Genomic DNA, 20,840 nt, shown 5'->3' with positions numbered 1-20,840 from the left:
GGTCTGGTTTGGATGAAAGCGCAGTGTCTCTAGCAGACAGAGCGAGGCAGGCTGCAGTCAGGCCCGGCCTGATGGTTTCAATGTGTGAGGAAGATAAAGGCAGAGACCCGCAGAGGCAGCCTCTGCCAACAGCACTCCTCACTCGCTGGGGCCTGGGCCCAGGCTGGCCTATGGGGAGGCGGGGTTACCAGCTGGGCTACAGGCTCAAGGAGCTGCGGCTGATCCCCAGGGCTCCCCACAGACACCTTCACCCTCAGGCAGCCGCTGTTTAGGGTCTGGAGCCCCAGCCAGCCTGATCTTACCTCGTCCTAGGTGGCCTTCCTGCCTCCTGCTGGCTTCCAAAGAGGGGCCTCTATGTGGCTGGAGAAAGAGGGAGGGTGTCCCTCCATTGGGGGGCTCTGGGTGAGCCCTGAGCAGCCTCCCCTTCTCCAGGTCTCCCTCCGGAAGAACCTAGGAGCTGAGGTCTCTAAGTATCCCATGCTTTGCCTCGTTTTTACCCTTTGAGGGTAGGAGTCAGCTGCCAGAGGTGCTGGGACTCAGCCTGCCCTGACTGAAGAGGGCAGCCTCTCGGGCGCAGGATGGTTCTGCCTGGGTGTGGCTCTCTTCCTTTCCCAGGTTTGTGCCCAAGGATGACGGTCACCCTTTCTCTCTCTGGGGGTGAGTCTTCACAGGCCTCCATATGAGCCCCTGTGACCAGTCACGGGCATCTCACAGACAGAGTATGCGCCTGGGCTGTGGTGCTGACTGTCATAGCAGGGCTCTGCTCACCTGGGAGGCCCGGGCCCATGTTGGCAGCCACTCTGCCGCTTGGCGCTCTGAGCTGAGGCCCAGAGCTTGGGGCAGGGGGGTGGGGAATGGGGAAACAGGGCTCCCACTGTGTCCACTTCAAGGAACGCAAGCATCAAAAGGACTTTATGCAGTAAGTTTGGGAACATACGCAGAGAAGAGCTGCAGGGGTAAACGTAGACACACACACACACACACACACACACACACACCATACACACACACCCACAGCGCTTGCTCCAAGACTCTGGCACCAGTCTGTCTGGGTTTGAATCCTGTTCCTTCCCAGTCAAATGACCTTGGGCCAAAGACTTTACCTCCCTCGGTGCCTCAGTTTCCTCATCTTTAAATAGGGGTGATCGTAAGTGCAACAGCCCCATGTGTTGCTGCGAACTTTAAATGTGATAAAGTGTGGCCAAAGCCAGTTTGGCTCAGTGGTAGAGCGTCAGTCTGCGGACTGAAAGGTCCCATGTTCGATTCTGGTCAAGGGCATGTACATTGGTTGCGGGCACATCCCCGGTATGGGGTATGCAAGAGGCAGCTGGTCGATGTTTCTCTCCTCGATGTTTCTAGCTCTCTATCTCTCTCCTTTCCTCTCTGTAAAAAATCAATAAAATATATTTTAAAAAAAATAAATGCGAAATAAATGCGATAAAGCATGGAGAGCGCTGTGCACAGGACCTGGCATGAAGCGGAAAGCTCAGCAAAGGTTAGGGACCGCAGGCTGGACCGGCCTGGTTGGGCTTCACCGCCTGAATCTCCATGGAGAAGCAGGGCGGAGTGCTGATGGACAGAGCAGATAAGGGTTGTTGGGAAAACTGTTGCCTTCCTTGGTAAATGAAACGTGATCCTCGGAGGCCGAGGAGGACGGAGTCCCTCCGAGAAGCAATTCGAGCCCACAAGCTCCCTCGTGGGTGTCTCGCTGAGTGTGGCTTGCACACACGCTGCCCAAACATGGACACTCAGACCTCCCCTTCCCCCCTCCCCACAGCTTTAAGCCGAAGACCTAACTGGGGACTGGGGCATAAAAACAGCAGATCAGCCAGAGTGAAACCAAAACTGGATACTCTGGCTCACACACCCTGGGCGTCAAGACGCCAGTGACACACCCAGGCTGCCTGAGTCCCCAGGCCCGGAGGCCCAGAGGGAGGGCTCCCCTTACATTTCTCCCAGCCTCCTTCCCCTCCATGGCCACGGCCTCCCAGGGCACTGAGGCAGCCTGATAGGTATTAGGTAACAAACCCGACCTCCTGCACAGAAGCCTGACCTTGACCTTCCAGAGTGAGAGAGAATGGGGGGTGGGGGGGAATAGGATGCATAAAGAGGGCAAGAGAGAAGAGGAGAATAAAAAGCACAGAGAGAGGGCCCAGCAGGCATAGTTCAGTGGTTGAGCAGTGACCTATGAGACAGGAGGTCACGGTTCGATTCCTGGTCAGGACACATGCCTGGGTTGCAGGCTCCATCCTTAGTGTGGGGCATACAGGAGTCAGCCAGTCAATGATTGTTTCTCATCATTGATGTCTCTCTCTCTCTCCCCCCCCCCCCCCCCCCTCTCTCTCTCTCTCTCCCTCTCTCTCTCTCTCTCCTCCCCCCCCTCTCCCTTTCCCTCTTTCTCTCTTTTCTCTCTGAAATAAAAAATATATATTTTAAACACACACACACAGGGAGGAAAATGAGGAGACGGAGAGGACAAAAGAGACAAACTCCAAAGGGTCAGCCCCAGAAACCGCCCACTGTGCAGCAAGAAGGCAGCTGCTGCAGGCCATCAGGGTTCCATGCCAAGACAGACTCTTCCAGAAAATTATAACTCCAACCTGCCAGGCTGTTGCTGAGCCTCTGCTGTGTGTAAATGGGGGTCCTCTCTGAGGCACCCCCTGACTAGAGAGGCTTCCCACTGGCTCCACACCTGCTGAGTGACCCCTGGGGAAAGAGCCGTGGTGCTGGGAGAGGGGACAGTGACCCAGAGAGCCAGGCTGGGAGACCTATGGAGAGCCACTGAGAGGTGGCGCTCCCACAGTCTGGATGTACAAACCCACCCCAGACAGGGAAGCTCTCCCAAGTGCGAAGCCTCCTTTAGGAGACTGACAGCAGGACCAGGTAAAAGCCATCGCTGGGGGGGGCAGGATTGGGAGAGACCATTGCTTTTCATTCTAGACTCTTCCACACTATTTCATTTTTAACCCTATGTGTGTACTGCTTTGATTAAAAAAATAACTTTTGTCCATAGTGGTAAAGCGAGAAGCAGGCTTCTCTGTAGAGGAACATTTGAAGTTTGCCTCAACCTCGGCCCAGCCTTGGCCTTGAGCCCTGCAAAAGGAGACCCCACTCCTCACTCTCATCAACCCTCCTGAGTTCAGGGCTGAGGATGAACACAGGGCTTGTCCTCCACCTCTCCTCCAGCCCAGAACAACGCCTGCAACTTTCTCCACCAGACGGCTTTTGCTCCTCCTCTGCTTTCTTCAGTCCTGCTATAGGCCTCCCCCAGGGTGTGAGGGGCACAGATGTCCGAGCCTGGGTCCTGCATCAGGGAGAGCAGAGAGCCACCTGCCGATACATCCCTCTTGCTCGCTGCCCTCCCACCACACAGGTCCCTAGCACTTCCTTGATTGAACACAGCAAGTGCCCTCCCACCTCACTGCCACTTGCTTGTTCCCTCTACCTGGAATGCTCTGTCCTCCCCAATCCACGGGGCCTGCTCCCTCGTTCCTACAGAACTTTTGCTCAAAGATCGCCTCGTCAGAGAGGCCTTCCCCATCACTCTTTCTTCCCTTATCCTGCTTAATTTTGCTTCATTGATCTTATACCATCTACTAGATTATACATAGGTATCTACACAGTACCTGGCTCCCTCTGCTATCCTGTTAGCTCCACAAAACCACAGGCTGTCTTTTGGTGTATTGCTATTATATATCCTCAGTGCCCCAAACTCTAGCTGGCACATGGCAGATACTCAATAAATATTGTTTAAATAAATGATGAAGGCCCCAATAACACTTCGTTGAACAAGTTAAGTAAATGTCTCCTTATCTGTTGGACACTAACACAAACTGGGAATCATAAAAATAAAGAAAAGAATTCCCCTTCTTGGATCTTACATTATAGTGGGGGAGTCAAATATGGAAGCAGTGAAGTATAACATAGAAATGAAACTACGCAGGCACCAATCAGAAACGTCGCCCAAGCCCTGGGAGCAGCACGTTAGCTCACATTTACTAAGAGCTCGTATGTGCCAGGCTGGGGTGTTCTCTGACACCAGTTCTTCAGTTCTCTGGGTGTCCTATAATTTAATCCAATTCTGACACTGACAACTCCAAGGTTGTCAGACCCCACAGGTTCAAGGCTCAGTTCCACAAGACTGCCTCTACTTCACAAGTCCCAGGCCACCTGTATGTCTGACTAACTGGCTATAAATCTCAGAGATTTCTATAACTCCCTCCTTTCAAAAAAAAAAACAAAACTTTTTCTTTGCTAGAGTGGCTCACAGAACTTAGGAAAAACATTTGCTGGTTTATTATAAAGGATATAACCCAGGGAGAGCCAACTACAGCAGCCCCCTTCCCTTTCCTGGAGGCTGGCAGGTGGGGCTGAAAGACCAGCCCTCTAATCACTTGGTCTTTCTGGTGTCTAGCCCCATCCTGAGGTTATCTAAAATTACCGCTCTATACTTACCTGGCAGGGGAGACATCATGATCATCACGTGGTTTTCCCCGGATGAGGCTCATCCATTGCACTCCGGATGTGCTGACCCCTGAGATTTTTCTCAAATGTGGGAAACTCAACTACACAATTTGTGGTAGCAGGGGGCTGCATTCGCACTCTTCCCTCAAAAAAGGAATTCTTTTACCTTAAATCACCTCATTAGTATAATTTTAGGTGTTCTCAGGGTGTCCTTGGGGATAACAAAAGATAGTCCCACTTCTCAGGAAATTCCAAGGATTGTAGGAGCCCTGGGTCAGGAACCAGGACAAAGACCAAATATATTTTTGTATCATACCACACAGGCTTTATTTACATATGCTCACATCAGACAGGTCCAAATGTAGAGAATTTTTATGATTTTATTGGCCAAACTGACAATTGCCAGGAATCAAACTCTCAATGGATTGAGAAAATGCTCTGGAGAATGACAGTTTTGCAGCTTATTTTATACTAGAGGCCCAGTGCACAAAATTCATGCATGATTCGGGGGGAGGGGTTCTTCAGCCTGGCCTGCATCCTCTCACAGTCCAGGAGCCCCACAATCGATTGCCCAGCCAGGGCTCCATGATTGATCGCCCCAAAGAGATAGGTTCCATCCACCTAGCCAGGGCTCCAAAATGGATCGCCCCCTCAGACGGAGGTCCACCCACCCACTGCAGCCAACTGGTTGGTGGCCTGGGCCTCCCTCTTTGGGGTGATTGTGGAGCTCTCCCCCTTCCCCCATTGATCACCCCACCCGCCAGTGGCCTGGGCCTCCCTCTGCAGGACAATCATGGGACCAATGGCATCACACCTGCCTTGGCTGGCCTGGCGCCAGTGGGTGTCATAGCATGGTCGTCCGGATGGTCATTCCGCTGTTCAGCCACTTGGCCTATTTGCATATTACCCTTTTATTATTATAGATACTACAATAAAAGAAGATGTAAGGACGATTACATGAAATCTATTGGTGGTAGATGATGGGGCGGGGGGGGGGGGAAGGTAAGAAGAAAACAAAGCAGAGTAATCTCTGGGATTGGAAAAAGGCAAAATGGAGAGACACATACTTCCTTTACACTGGTGGATATAGGATAGTTAATACCTAACATTTACAGCACAGAGATGGTATTCAGGGAACAAGATAATGAGGGATTCTGTGGTCTTTACTGCACAGATTACTCTGACATTTCAACGTTATCTTAGATGCAAAGAGACAATAGACTGGCTCACTGAAGGTAAAGATTGACTTTTGTCAAGGAAGCTACAGGCCTAGGACCAGACTACCTGCCATGACTTTTTAGTTAGAACTTTTTATGTTCATACCATCCTATGTGGTTTCTCTGTCTCTGAGTTTGAAAGGCCTGCCATGCAGGCCTCCCCTGAGCCATCCAGTGGCTCCTTTTTCACCCACACACATAACTGGCATCAACATCATCACAATCCTCTGAAGTAAATACTGTTTCTTCCCCATTTCACAGATGAAAATGGAGGCACAGGTAAATTAAGTGACTTGCCCAAAGTCATATGATAGATAAAATGGAAAGACAGGATTTGAATTCAACTTCAGAGTTCATGCTCTTAGCCACTGTGCTCACAGCGAGGAGATATTCCACCATCTGGGAGAATGTGAGTAGATCTCACTCAAAGGACGAGTCAGTTGTTAATACAGACAGGGACTACAAACCCTGAAAATGTCTAAATTATGCACAGGTAGCTGGTATGTGGTGAAATCTGAGCACAAAAGGGAAGCCCTTGCAGCCCCAAGTATTCCTCTAGATAGGAATGAATTCTCATCCATTCCTTCTGGTTGAGGCACAAACGTCTGTCATGAGCGCTCAGGGTGAATGCTCCAACAGGACAGGCATTCAACACAGCCTCCACAGGGAGGCACCAGACAGGGAAGAGGGAGACAGAGTGCTCAGAAGACTGCCCAGTAGAGCCAACCTGGGAGGGAAGTGGGAAAATGGGGATGGGGGGAGGGTCACAGGCTCTGGGCCTCCACTGTCTTATAAGCTAATGGAGCCCTAGAGAAATGTCGCATTTGCATTATTGATTCAATTATGGCCTATGATCTTCCACACTGTTGTCCTGGGTCTGTGTGAGGACCTTGCCTCTGAAAGGCAACAAGGCACAGAGGGAGAAAGAAAACCTAAGAATCGAAAGGCCAGCATCCAGGGAGGGGCCTCAGCCAGCTGGGAGAGGAGAGCAGGGCCTGGAGCTGGGACGTGCCCTGATTCTATAAGTGTGTACAGCCGCCCAGCAGTCCTTTCTCACCCCTTGCCTTCTTTTGAGTGCAGAAGCTCCTTTGAAAAGTTCCTGTCTTGCCGAAACCGGTTTGGCTCAGTGGTGGAGCATCGGTCTGCAGACTTGGGGGTCCCGGGTTCGATTCCGATCGAGGGCATGTGTGTTGGTTGTGGGCACATCCCCGGTGGGGGGTGTGCAGGGGGCGGCTGGTCGATGTTTCTCTCTCATCGACGTTTCTGGCTCTCTATCTCTCTCCCTTCCACTCTGTAAAAAATCAATAAAATATAAAAAAAAGAAAAGTTCCTGTCTTCCTTGACTCCCTTAGAAGAACAGGGGAGGGGATCTTGCTTCTACCACCAGATCTGGTTTGGGAATGGACATCTTTAAAGGTTCAGCTCAGAGAGGAGCCGAGGAATCAAAATGAAACTTCAAAGGGAGTGAAACTCATGGGGGGAATTGTTGAAAGGCCCTTTCCTCCCCTAGAAATTACAGAGCAAGGCAATTAAAAAACCGGAATCCAGCCAGGCCGGTGTGGCTCAGTGGTTGAGCATTAATCTATGAACTAGGAGGTCATGGTTCGATTCCACATGCCCAGGCAGTGGGCTCCATCCCCAGGAGGGGGCATGCAGGAGGCAGCAGATCAATAATTCTCTCCTATCATTGTTGGTGTTATTTCTTTCTCCCTCTCTGAAATCAATAAAAAAAACATATTTTAAAAATAAATAAATAAAAATTAGAAAAATTGCAGCCCAGAATACCTGGTTCAAATCCTGATTCTTTTACTTACTGTGTATATCCTTGGGCAAGTTACTATTAAGACAGCTCTTCACCTCAGCTCCCTGTCTGTTAAAACAACCATCTTCTTTGCCAAAACCAGTTTGGCTCAGTGGGTAGAGCGTCAGCCTGTGGACTAAAAGGTCCCAGGTTCGATTCCGGTCAAGGGCATGTGCCTTGGTTGCAGGCACATCCCCACTGGGAGGTGTGCAGGAGGCAGTTGATCGATGTTTCTCTCTCATCGATGTTTCTAACTCTCCCTCGCTCCCCTTCCTCTCTGTAAAAAATCAATAAAATACATATTAAAAAAACAACAGCCATCTTCACCTTACTGGAAGGACTGAGCTAATTCTTATAAAGTGCAGTCAACAATGCCCGGCACAGGATAAGCAATCAGCAACTTTACCCTCCTTTGGTAAAGGTCCTGCCGTAGCTTTGCTTTGCCCTAGTCATGGCGAGAGGGGACAGTGACTATCACCCCATTTCCACTCTCAGCTGCTACTTATGGAGGGCCTGGTCTAGCCTGTTGTAAAAGGCCCCAGTCATTCTTTAACAAGGGAAATGGGTCAGCATTGATGTTGGGGACAAGAGAGAGGTTGGCCTACCTAGCACCTGGCAAAAGCAAGCTTTTCTGAGAGGGGCATAGCATGGAAGCCCCCAGACCTTTAAGGGAATACTTTTGGTCTAGATGAGTCACGTGGGTTACATTTCTACCCCAGATTGGATTAAAACTTACCCTTTGCTTCAGTTAGGGTTACTTCAGCCTTGTCCCTGTTATCATAGTTCCTTATCCCTACTCCATTCGAGAGCTTATCACACACCAGGAACTTTGGGCAAACTCCCTAGCTAGATTTCCTGACATTGGGACCTAAGCCTGAGTCATCCTATCTCAAACAAACCTCAAGACAAAAAGATTTTCATGCAAGCCACTCACTCACTCCACCCTGCCCCTCTGAGAACAAATAACCAGGAGCTTCCTATCAGAAAAGGTGAGTGGCTGGGAGAAAAGAGCACTTGAAAAGGAATCAACCCTGGCCTGTGGCTCCGTTGGGCAGAGCAGCATCCCAATATGCCAAGGTTGTGTGTTCGATCCCAGGTCAGGGCACGTAGAAGAATCACCCAATGGATGCATAACTATGTGGAAAAACAAATCTCTCTTTCAAAAGCAATAAATAAATATAAAGAATCAGAAGGTAAGTTCGCACCTCTGACTCTTTATTCCTTCGTGAATGATTCCATTTCCTCAACCACTCTTTTAAAATCGGACAGGAACCCCAGCCCCATTCACCCGCCTGGGCAGGTACCAGAAGCCAAAAATGGTGAATAACAGACAGGACAGTGTTTTGTAAGTGTCTTGGCCAAGCCCCTCATTCCCACCTGTGGGGAGGTATCACCTTATTAAATGCCATTTGGCCTCTATTCTGCCTCAGAGAATGGGTGTCACAGTGGGATTCCTTTCCAGACTTGGAGTTTCTTCATTTAGCAAAAAAAAAGCTGACAGAAAAGCTGTGAGGCCCCCCCGGCCAGAGGCCTCCTTTCCTCTCCTCTCCTCTCCTCTCCTCTCCTCTCCTCTCCTCTCCTCTCCTCTCCTCTCCTCTCCTCTCCTCTCCTCTCTCCTCTCTCCTCTCTCCTCTCTCCTCTCCTCTCCTCTGGGGAGTTTTCCTCCCCCGGGCACAGGAGGGTTGGATGGCAGCGCCTGCTCTGGGCTGTGCTCTGTGGCACACTCCCCTCTCAACCCTTCCTGAGGAATGCAGCCTCAGCCTGCTCACAGCCTGTGCCTGCCCAGGGCTCCCGCTGAGGGAGTCCGTTGCCCTTCTCTCTTCCCCCATTTGCAATCACTATTTATTTATCTTTGGAAGTAGAAGGAACCAGAGCCTGCAACTGGGAGAGACGTGTGGAGCCAGAGAGGGAAAGTGAAGAAGCCAGTGTCTGGGCCCCGTGTCTGCCGCCAAGGCCCACGGGTAAGGAGGAGAAGCTGCTCCCCTGCAAAGGAGGGTGGGAGACCCCTGAAAGACCGCCATCCTGAGAAAGGTGCCACACACACACACACCAGCAGGGCCAAGGACACAGAAGGAAGGTGGGGCTCACCTTAGCGACCACTTGGGTGGCACGGTGAAGGATGGAGAGCAGGAGTCCTGCCCAGGGACACCCCCCTCCCCCAACCTGGGCTGCCTGCTCCTCAGCAGCCAGGCTCTGTTAAGTGGCAGCCTTTGTGGGGAAACTGAGGAAGCAGATGCACTGGGCCACACTTCTCTTTCCCTCTGTCCCCAGCCCCGTTCCCAGTTCATCCAAGACCCACAAGGCAGTTTTCATCCCCACCCCCAGCTGTCAAGGTCAGACCTTCCCCAAGGCCCTCAGACCTTTCTGTCTCTGGAAAGGGAGTGCCCCTCTCACCCACTCATTCTCAGGCCACAACTTACATTCATAAACTAGGGGGCACGCAGGGCCCGATTTGACAACAGAGATTAGATAGCCTAGGACCGTGGTCAGCAAACTGCAGCTCACGAGCCACATGCGGCTCTTTAGCCCCTGGAGTGTGGCTCGTCCACAAAATACCACGGCCTGGGCGAGTCTATGTTAAAGAAGTGGCATTAGAAGAAGTTTAAGTTTTAAAAATTTGGCTCTCAAAAGAAATTTCAATCGTTGTACTGTTGATATTTTGCCCTATTGACTAATGAATGAGTTTGCCGACCACTGGGCAGGGCGTTAGGGGTTATGTGCAGTCACAGAGCTGCTTTTCCTCTTCTTGGATTCCCTCATTCCCACTGTCCTCCCCACACACACACTCACAAACACACAAGCACTTGGTAAGAGGCAAGATCTAGCCCTTCTGCCTTGGCCTTTGCCCCCTCTTTGGCCAAGTGACATGCACGCCCCGCTGGGCAAGGTCACAGCAGCAGCGGAGGGTCTGGGCCTCCTCAGGCTCCGGCTGTGTCCTGCAGGGGCTGGGGCCGGGCTGTGAGAGTGAGAGCCTGTTTCTAGGCTGACCCATGTGGTCAGGGGCCAAGGGAAGCCAAGTCTCATAACCCCTGAGAGATGAACCAAGTTCAACCCAAAACAGGGAGCACCAGACACCTCTGGTCCAGTCCAGCCCAGCGGGCAGGTCACTGAAAGCCCAAGAAGCGTGGGGTGCATGCAGGCTGGATGGGCAGGAGGGAGGCAGGGCTTGGGGGAAAGTGATGATGGGGGGCTTGGAGATGTGAGATGGGGTGTGGAGAGGGGCGAGAGAGAGGAGTCTAGGTTGTGGGCGGGTGCAGGGGACACGCGGGGCCTGAAGCCGGCTTGCCCACGCTTGCGCCCAGGGAGGGCACCGGCCTGTCTGAGCGTCGGGAGGCGCTAGGGCCTCGCGGACGAGCTGGCGCGGGGAGGGCGCCCCCTCGGGAAGGCGGGCGGGGTCTGGCGGCGGCGGGAGCAGCGCCGCGCAGAGTTGCCTCCATCCATGGCACGAAGCGGCGGCGGCGGCGGCAGGATCCCGGCGCGATCCGTTAGTTCCCAGCCCGGCGCGGAGCGAGCAGGCGGCGCGGAGGGGCCCGGGAGCCCCGCGCCGAGACCCCGGCCGCCGCGCCGGGCAGGGCCGCCCGCGCCGCGCTGACAGCCGCGCCCGCGTCCTCCCCGCTGGGGCGCGCGCCGGACATGCCCCCGGGGCGCGGCGGCGGGGACCCCCGGGCTTGCCTCCGCCCAGGGCCCCCTGCCCCGCCCTTGGGCGCCCCGGGCCCCCGCTGAACACGCCTCCCGCCCGCCCGGGTCCCTCCGGCCCGCGCGCAGCCCGGCCCCCGTGCTGTGGGTCCCCGCGGGGCTATGGGCTGATGGGCGCCGGGGGATGCAGGATGCGGAGGGCGCCCGCGCGCCTGCTGCTGCTGCCGCCGCTGCTGCTGCCGTGGCTGCTGCTCCTGGCGCCCGGGACCCGGGGGGCGCCCGGCTGCCCCGTCCCCATCCGCAGCTGCAAGTGCTCCGGGGAGCGGCCCAAGGGGCTGAGCGGCGGCGGCGCCCCCAACCCGGCGCGCAGGAGGGTGGTGTGCGGCGGCGGGGACCTCCCGGAGCCCCCCGAGCCCGGCCTCCTGCCTAACGGCACCGTGACCCTGTGAGTACCCGGCCCGCCCGAGCCGACGGGAGGACGGATGGGGGGCACTGGACGGGAAGGACGGGCAGAGGGGCACTCGGGCGCCACCGCCGCTGCAGACCTCTGGGACCTCTGGCGGGGTGCAGGCGCCTCCGAGAAGGCAGGCTTGGAGACCTGGAGGAGAGGTCAGGGCTCCGAAGGGGTGAAGGGAAGAGGGGCTTCGAGAGGCGCGACCCGGAGAGAGGGACCGGGGCGCCCGCTCACCTGCTCAGGTGAAGGGCAGCGCGCGCTGGAGGGACGCCCACGGCCTTCCAGGTTCCAGCCTGGGCTTGTGCTGCGAACTTCGGGGGCCTGAGGTGGTGGGAAGGTGGGGGGAGGGGAGGAATGGGACGGAGAAATCTCTGGAAAGGTCGATGGTAGGTGGCTGTGGCCGTTACCACCGCGGACGCGTCCCCGGTCGGACGGGAGGCGTCTCCCGGGCTGACCCGGCGGCCCAGGCTCCTCCAGTGGGGGGCGCTCCATGCACTCCCCGAGTCTGGCAGCCCGGCTTCCAGCCGGTCGACCTACTGAGGGCCGGCGGGAGGGGGGCTCGGAAAAGTCTGTCCTTGGGGTGCAGGCGCCTGTGGTCTGAACAAGACTCCCGGCGCCCTGATTCCTCTGGGGTCCCTCTCCCGCCGCGCGCATCTGGGAAGTGAGTTCTGTGCTGGGTCTTGCATCCCTCTCTCTCCTCCACCCCTCCCCTGAATAGGATGCCACCTTAGTCTCTTTCTCGATTGACTTTTTAGAGCAAAGATTTCTAAGAAAGAAACCTGGCCAAGGGGGTGGCGGCTGCTTCCCAGCCTCCTTCCGTCACCTCGATTCCCTCCTTCCCAGGCAGAGACTTATTTGAGCCCTCACGTCGCTGGCACCCTGACCCCAACCCTACTGGCCGGGGGTCTTGCGACCCTTCCCCACCCCAGCGGTTTCCTGCGCGGACCACGTGCCCGGAGCTCCACGCACGCCCTGTGGGGTGGAGGGTCGGGCCCTCCCGGCGGCAGCCCTTTCCTTTCCCTTTCCCTTTCCCTTTCCTGTCCTGGGTCCAGCCCGCGAGCCGCTTCCCCTTCCCTGTCCTCCTGACCCTGGTGGCAACCGCTTCCCCTACGCCCCTTGCCCGAGTCAGTCGGGGCTGGCTCACAATCTACCCGATTGTGTCCAGAACAATACAGTAACGCCTCTGGTTGGGTGAGTTCAGAGGCTGCCCGCTTCCTGACAGAACAGGGACTGGTCAGCTTCTGACGCTGGCTGCCTGGCCTGCATTTTCTCCAGCTGGGGTGTGTGTGTGTGAGTGTGTGGGTGTGTGTGTGTACCCGCGCATTGGGGAGGAGGTCTGTTCTCTCCCACCTCCCAGCAGCTCAGAGATGTGGCCGTGGCCTGACAAGGCAGCTGCGGCTGCTCATTCCCAGGTCCTGCTGCGCGTCCACTGGTGTTGAAGGGTCCAGACAGGCCTGACATTCCCCAGCCCACTCAGTGCTGGAGGAGAAAAATGCCCGCTGTGTGGAGTAGCTGGGCCTGTGGCATGTCCTCTCCAGGCCGTGACAATTCAGTTCCCAGAGGGGGTACCTGTGTATACGCCAGGTCTTGTGGCTGTGCTCACACACTTGGGGAGGATGCTGTCTGTTGGGATTAGGGAATCCTAAGGCACTGAAGGCAGAAAGAAGGGGGAAAGCATGGAAAAAAGTGGCATGGCCGTACACATCTTAGAATGATTTGGCGGCTAATCCTTTCCAGCCGTGGCTAATTCCCACCGACGCCACTCCAAGGTGAGAGCAGGGCCGGCTCTGGGTGAGAATATATTATGACAGGGCGGCAGCAGACATAACTGCCAGCTCATCTTCCCAAACCACCCCCATAGGACGGGCCCCCTCTCATCCTAGGCCACTGACCTCGCTGGTCTAAGATACCTCCCAAAGGACTCGCCCCCTGAGCCTGGCTGGACGTCCCGCAGGGAGAACAGACAGGGCAGGCCAGAGAAGACCCTGAGCGCCCCTTGCCCATCCGCCCGCAGTGGGACAGAACCACGGCCGTGGACATATTTCCTAGGTTCTTCCTCCCACCCCCCACATAATCCTGATCCTGATTGCTTCCCACTCCCCACCCCACCATGCTGGCTCCTGAAGGAAAAAGAAGCCACGGTCTTCAGTAGAAGCGGGGCGGGATTCTTGTCCCTGGGCTCAGTCCCTCCAGCACACCCATCCCCACCCCAGCATGCATCTTGAGGGAAGAAGGCAGAGAGGCCTGAAAAGGGGCTGCCGCCTCAGCCTGGCAGCCACACAAGAGGCTAAGAACATGAAAACCTCCTCCACACACCCTCCCAAACGCCTCCTCCCTGCTCCTTTTCATTTTCCACACAAGTTTCCCCGTTCACCTTTTTGCCTCTCACCTGGTGCAAACAACAGGACTTGAGCCCATCGTTTTTTGGGGGCGTGGCTTTATCCTCCCTCCTCCTCCCCTGCTTTCGGAGTGGCCACCAGATCCTAGGCCCTCCACACACACACCCTACTGCAAGGTCCTCAGGGGAAGTGGGACTCCACCTTGGGAAGCCCAGCAGGCACTGGGTGCTGGGACTATTCAGACCAAGAAAGTGCAAAGACCCTCCCTCAGAGAAGGCCTGACAGCCGCTCAAAGGCTATTTACCTCACCGAAAACCCTTCCACCTCCACCCTGTTATCTCAGCTTCTGCCTTCTGTTTTCTCAGACTATGTACCCCCTCCCCACCCTTTGCTTCCCCTCCCCCCTCTAATGGATTTCCATTCGCAGTTTTGCAAGAAAGCACAACTCTTGGCTTCCTTCCTGATCCATCTGTCCCACCCCATCCCACCCCCAGCCTCGAGGCCCAGCCCGAAGGACAGCGGTGGGCATGACGGTCTCAAAGGGGTGGCTTATTCAGGGAGGACGTGGGTGTGGGAGGGAGATGCAGAGACCCCTGTGAGCCTCCCCCCCACCCCTGGGCCGCAGCTGATGGGCCTGTTCTCTGGTTCTCAGCTCTGGCTGATAGAGTGAGGGGGAGGGGGCACGCCAAGGAATTCCAGAGAAGGACTGATAGCAGATAACTGCCCAAGGAAACCTCCTAGGAGGACATCCCAGGACATGGGAGCAGCACCACAGAGGATACCAGCCCGTGTCATAAATTCCTAGACCGTTTGCACTTAAAAGGACTTAGGCGATCTGCAAGTCCAGGCCTTGCTAACAGTCACCCGCTGGCTCTCAGCAGCCTCAGGATTGGTCAGGTCCTCCTAGCGGTCTTCTCGGTCAGGGACTCCCTGTTCACCTGGCTAGACTTGAGACCCAACAGACACAAAAGCTGCTTTAAAAACAAAACAAAACAAAACAAAAACCCTGTTCCTTCCCAGCAGGACCCAGGCCCTTTTGACCTGGGAGCATTCCAGGGCTGGGTGAGGAGGGAGCCAGCCATGGGACAGGTCACTCAAATTCTCCCAGAGCCAACAAACCCTCATCCATTCAGCCTCCCAAGTGAGGGGAATGGGGGGGGGGGGGTTGAGGGGTGCCCACCACATTGGGGAGGGGGCATTTGTCACACAGATGTGCCTTGTCATGGCTGGGTCCCTTTGCTCTGAGTTTGGAGGTCTTCAGAAGCACCATGGGGGGAGGGGCGGCCCCTTCACAGCCTTGCTCCAGCCCCAGGGAAGTGGTTCTTGAGTGCCAGTCTCCCCCTGGACCTCCAGCTCTGGTCTGAGGCCTCCCCTCAGTGCCCCGCACCCCAGCCACCAGGATCCAGTTAGGAGAGTTTGGGGCGAAGTGTGCCAACTGCCATGCAACATAGCCTGAGGGGAGTGGACTGATGCTGGCTGGAGGGGCGGGCCCAGGCCAGCTTCCCCACCCCCTTCTCCTCCAGCCTCTTTCCCCCATATGGTTCTCATAAGGTCTGGGCTCAGAGACAGCAGCCAGAGGAAGTGGCTGTGTACAGAGAGCTTTTGTGAGGGGAGGAGGGGGAGGGGGAGAGAGTGAAGAGAAAGAAGGAAAGAAAAGAGGGAGAAGCAGAAGTGGGAGGAGGCCAGGACACTCCAACACAATCCCTTACCCTCCAGTGGTGCAAGATCTCAGCTGCAACACCCCGTGGGGGGTTTGGGGCCCAGCCCATCTGAAATGAGGGGCCCCAGGAAGTCTAAGTCCCTCACTGACTCTTCCCACCCTCCTTCTAGAGGAGTGGAAGTCTTGAGATCCCCTGCCCTTAGAGGATGTCAGGGTCCATGGTCCCATCTCAGGACGAGCACTGGGCAGAGAACAGAGCCCTCTGGGGTTCACTGGTTGAGTCCTCGTGGCACCAAAGAGACTGGGAAGCCATGAGCTGAGCTCCAAAGACAACACGTATAATTCAGCCCCCCGTGGGTCCAGGTCCCAGGATGGATTATTAGGCCTGAATTATTCAGAACCGGGACACGAACCCAGCCATTCCTGACCCCCTAGGAACCCCCTTCTGCTGGCTCCCATGGGTCATCCCTCGGTGTTGGGGTGGGGGCAGCAATCCCTCGCCTTAAGGGTGAGTCTGAGAATTTCCCCAAAGACGAAGGCAAACCAATGTAATTTGAACCTAACCAGAAATTGACCCTTAAATTTGGGGTCATGTTTTTAATGGGAGAGAGTGTTTCTAAGTCTATGCCACATGGGAGTCATTGGGATAAGAACCCTTTCCTGGAGGAGAAAACGTTCCAGCCACCTCTGAGTCTGTCCCTGGCCTTCCAGCCAATGAGCTTTCCTCACCAAAGCCCAGAGAGGGGAGGGGAGTTCCCCAATGCCACACAGCCTCGACCTGGACCCTTCACTCCCTCATCATCCTGAGGTGGAGATGGCCCTGTGCCTCCTTGGGATTTGACCGAGAGCAGGGGAGGAGAGAGGAGGGAAATGGCCCTGGGCTGAGGAGCCAGAGGAAAATCCGGTATCTGCAAGGAAGGGGCTGCTCGGAGGGGCTGTTTATTTTCATTCCCCCAGCCCAGCCGCTCTGTTCTATTTAGAGCTCAGACACTGACAGGACAAGCCTGCCTCCTCCCCTTCCTCCCTCCTTGGGCGGGAGTGGTGGGTTGGGGGTGGGGGGGCATCCTTCCCAAACTCCAGAGCATTCCTTTGTTTTTAGGACTGAGTGACAGGGATGGGAGAGCAGAGAAACTGGAGTTAGCTAACCTGGGCAGCCTCCCAGCACCCATCTTTCCCGGCCCGGGGAGTGGGGAGAGGCAGATGGGGGAGCAAAGGGTGTGCGAGATGGATGGGGCCAGGTGAGGGGCAGGGGAGCCAATCTGTCACAGAGGAGCCAGGAATGGGGGGGGGGGGAGCAGCCTGAGGAAGGAGTTCCAGCCTGAACTTGAGGGGCCAGACATCTCCCAGCTGGGAAGGGAAGGCTGACCGCCCCCTCCCCCCAGGGCCCTTTGCCTGCTGGGAACTGTGTAGTGAGGCAGAAACCCTAGACTTCAGGCTCCCAGAGTCTCCATGTCCAGGATGGGAAAGGCCATCCAGTGCTAGAAGGGGTGCGAGTCTTCAGGATAGACCCATCTTTTACAGAGAAGAAAGCCCCAAGAGAGGGGCTAGCCTGCCCACCACCACAAAGCTCCTAGCCAGCCCCCAGGGCTCCCAGGAAAAGTGGGACCAGGTTCTCTAAAGCTTCCCCCCAGTGTTTGCTCTCCCTCTCCCCCTCAGCTCCTGGACTCTTCACCCCCTATGGTGGTCCAGAAGAGCTGTACTTGAAGCCGGCTTAGCTCCCAGCTCTGAAGTGAGCACCGGCAAGACTGACTTGGGATGGGAGGGGGGGAGAGGTAGGAGGAAATTGCCTCCTGACTTGGGAAAACCAGGGTTCAGCATGAACTGTCTATTGACTACCCAATCTTCCCTGGACCCCTGTCCCTCCAGACACCCATCCATTTGCTCAGCCAGTGCCTGCGGTGTGCCCAGCCCCAGGCCGGGAGGTGAGGCACCTGCTCTCTGCCCTGGGGCCTCAGAGTCTTGTTGTGGAGACTGGATATAGACTCTCAAAGCAAGACAGGATCAGGGCTTCGGGGCTCCCAAGGAAAACTTCTGGGGTGGAAAGACGAGAGATAATTTATACTTATGTATAAACAACTGATAGCAGATCGATCCTTTCAAGTTTACTTATATTTAAAAAGAAACTCACTTTCTTTACTCAAAATCTTGGCTCCCCGGTGGTGAGACTTGGGGCCGTGTTTGGAGGAAGTGTTGAAGATGGATTGGAGTAATTTCCCAGCTTCCTCCAGTCAGATGCACACAAACATTCCAGACACATCTGTCTGACACATCCCCCTTCACCTTCCATGCACGGACGGGTGTAGACACCCTGTCTCATTTATGCTCCCATTCACTGGAGTTCTAGTGTGTTGCACAGGGCTGAGCACACAGTTAGTGTTAGTGTAAGTTTGAAGAACACATGAATGAATGCCTAGGTGTGAGTGACCACAGCTAGGGTGCTGGGGTCCCCAAAATCCCCATCAAAGCACCCTGGCCACCTATCACAAACACCTGCTCACCGAGACAGGGTGCCTTGCAGAGACGAGAGATTAGACAAGAAAGCCCCATTCATGGAAGCCATTTCCAGACTCTTTTCTCTCTTGACCTTGACCTCAAGCCCTGCCTGGACAGCCCAGCTTCAAAGCAGAAGCCGGAGGCTGTCTCAGGACATGACCCTGTAAACCTTGCCGATGGAAGGCCCTACCTGACTCCCCTGCTAACCAGGTTCAGGGCTGACTGGACAGACTTCCAGCCCAGGGACAGGATCATGGAAAGGAGAGGCGTGTTGATGTCCCTCCAACATTTATGTCCCCTGAGTGGACACGAAAGGCCGCCTTTAGCCTGAGGGTGGGCGTCCAACCAGAGCCTGTGGGCCAGAGGCAGTCTCACTTTTGGAGAACCTACTGTCCTATCACCCACATCAATGTGTTCCCCCATCCTTCTTGGCACATAGCAATTACTGCTAATTGGCAGAGTGGGATATTTGGTAGTCATTTAGTTCATTAAGCATTTATTCATTTCAATTTGTAGCATTTATATTTCAGAGGCAGTGATATTTATTTATTTATTTGTTTGTTTGTTTGTTTGTTTATTTTAAGGTTTTAGACATCTCTGTGAGCCCTGGATGTGCTCGAAGGTGCTGGGCACTGTGCCTGCAGGAGAGTCTAGGAGTCCAGCATCACTTTGATGCTCAGGGTAGATGATGGGCCTCAGGCCATTTTGGTGTCAGCAAGCGGACCAACCACCTTCCTTCCCTCGCCGGTGGTCTCCCTAAGACACTGCCCAGGTGCCAGCTGCAGGGGTCGGAGACGGGGCCTTCACAGCCCAGCTGGCCCCACGCCCTACAGAGTAGTGCCCACATGACCCCTACAGGGTCATCTTTGATGTCAGGCTGGCATCTGGCGAGTTCCTGTGGCTTCCCAGAGGCCACAGGGCCTCCCTGTAGACGCCAGCCACTCGCTCTCTTGGCCTCTAGCCTCATTAGTGGTAACTCTGCTCGCTTCTGTTCCCTAAAATAGGACCCTAGCTGGGAGATGGCTCTGAAGTGGGCTCGGCATGCCCCCTTCTCCTTGGCCAGATTTCAGACTCGGGGGTAGAGAACAGGGGACTCCAAGAACTGGCTGCCTCCCTGTGAAAGTTTGATGTTGATTGGTAGATGGGGGGCAGAGGGGGGGGACAGGTAGGAAGAAAGAAGCTGGAGATGCTGCGCATGCCCTGGGCCTGTGAGGTGGGGCCAGTGGTCGGGAGGGAAATCCACCTGGCTGGCTCCCAGGGCCGGTGCAGGCCCAGGAAATGTCTGTCTGGTAGTTGGGGGAAGGGGTTATTAAATGGGGCCAAGTCTGGCACTGTGTCTGCAACACTAGAAAGAACCGTGGGACTGAGGCTCCCCCTTCCCTGCCCGATGGTTGGGACCACCCTGCCTGTCTTCCTCCCATGAGACAGCCTAGTATGGCAGGAACATTTCTCTCCCCACTGGGCGAGGCTGTGTGTGTGTGTGTGTGTGTGTGTGTGTGTGTGTGTGTTTTCATCTATCCCACTAACAGCCCTATAACTGCCAGTTTCCTACCTGCCCATGGCAACGCCAGACCCAAATCACTGCCCTCTCCTCCCTCACCAGACTCCCATGGGCACCTCCGGAGAAATAAACTGACAAGCATAATTGAGGCCATTCTCCAGAGAATCTGGGTCTAAAGTAAAAATTTCCTCAGCCCTGTCTAGGCTGTTAAGGCCAGAGGATCCAATTCTGGGCGTTTGGGGACTTGAATCATGCAGATGTCTGCCTGAAGTCTGTCCAAGGGCTGGAAATGCGTCAGGAGAGGCCCCCTTGGAGAAGGATGAAGTGCTGTGTGCTGGTGGCCTTGCTTCTGTGAGTGGCTTAGAGGGTGGGGGGTCAGGAAAATGTTCTCTGCAATGGGAAAAAAAAAACCTCCTCAATCCAAGAGGTTGGACTTTGCACCTGGCTAGCCATGCTGGAAGCGTGGCTGCAGCTCATCCCCTACCCCATTCTGCTCTCTCCTACCCAGCACTACAGAGGCTGCCTCAGAGAGCATGCAGGGCCCTGGCCTGCAGGGGTTCTTGATTCAGGGTGGAGAGGGTTGGAATGTCAGAGATGAGCTGTTCTGGGGAAGAGGCTGGTCCCTGACCCTTTGCTCTGCTCCCATGCCACCCAGACATTCACACACCACCCCAGTTGCCTCAGTATCTCATGCAATCCAGACTTCCTCTTGGGGAGGTGCTGGCCACAGGGAGACTAGATAAGGGTTAAAACCACTAGTCACAGGTGGCCCCTGAGCACTTGTGATGTGGCTGGTCTTAATTGAGATGTGCTGGGGGAGGAGCATACACACCAGATTCTGAAGACTTATTACAAAAAAAAAAAAAAAGGAAAATATCTCAGTAGTTTTGTATAGTAATTACATGTTGAAACAATAACATATGAGTAAGGTGAATATGAAAATTTAATATTTTTACTTAATTTTTAAACTTTAAAAAATGTGACTAGAAAAAAAAACACTTAGAATTACATATGCTGCTTGCATTGAACTTCTATTGGTGAACTCTGGGTTAAAGAATTTGGAGTTCAGTGTTAAAAACCAAAAAGTCTGGAGACTGTGGGATGTTTTCCCCTCAGCACCATCTCTAGATTCTCAAATTAGGATCCCAGGTTTTAACCTCAGGAACTGGGAGCTGGCGAATTTTTAAATACTGTCTTCTGTCTTCAATTCGATGATCTTTTAAAAATGCTTTTGCAGATGATTTTTATTAGAAGGCATTTTCGTAGGATAAGATT

At 54.7% G+C, this 20,840-nt stretch overlaps 1 protein-coding gene and 1 non-coding gene across 2 annotated transcripts in view; both read left to right on the top strand.

Annotated features, from left to right (window-relative positions):
* The first annotated feature begins 4,447 nt into the window (after window positions 1-4,447).
* On the top strand, window positions 4,448-4,611 carry LOC118731120. The gene has a single exon (XR_004991812.1). It is a non-coding gene; the product is annotated as a U1 spliceosomal RNA (small nuclear RNA).
* Window positions 4,612-10,873: 6,262 nt separating this feature from the next.
* The window catches only part of ADGRA2 (adhesion G protein-coupled receptor A2), a 34,520-nt gene continuing 24,553 nt past the window's right edge, over window positions 10,874-20,840 (top strand). Inside the window, exon 1 of the mRNA XM_036458879.2 lies at window positions 10,874-11,563. Coding sequence (XP_036314772.1) covers window positions 11,289-11,563 — 275 coding nt within the window. The 5' untranslated portion in view covers window positions 10,874-11,288. The remainder of the gene's footprint in view (window positions 11,564-20,840) is intronic.

Source organism: Pipistrellus kuhlii, unplaced genomic scaffold, assembly GCF_014108245.1.
Source record: "Pipistrellus kuhlii isolate mPipKuh1 unplaced genomic scaffold, mPipKuh1.p scaffold_m20_p_3, whole genome shotgun sequence".
NCBI lineage: Eukaryota > Metazoa > Chordata > Mammalia > Chiroptera > Vespertilionidae > Pipistrellus > Pipistrellus kuhlii.
Note: the sequence above shows the minus strand (reverse complement) of the source record. Positions and strands in the feature narration are given on the sequence as shown.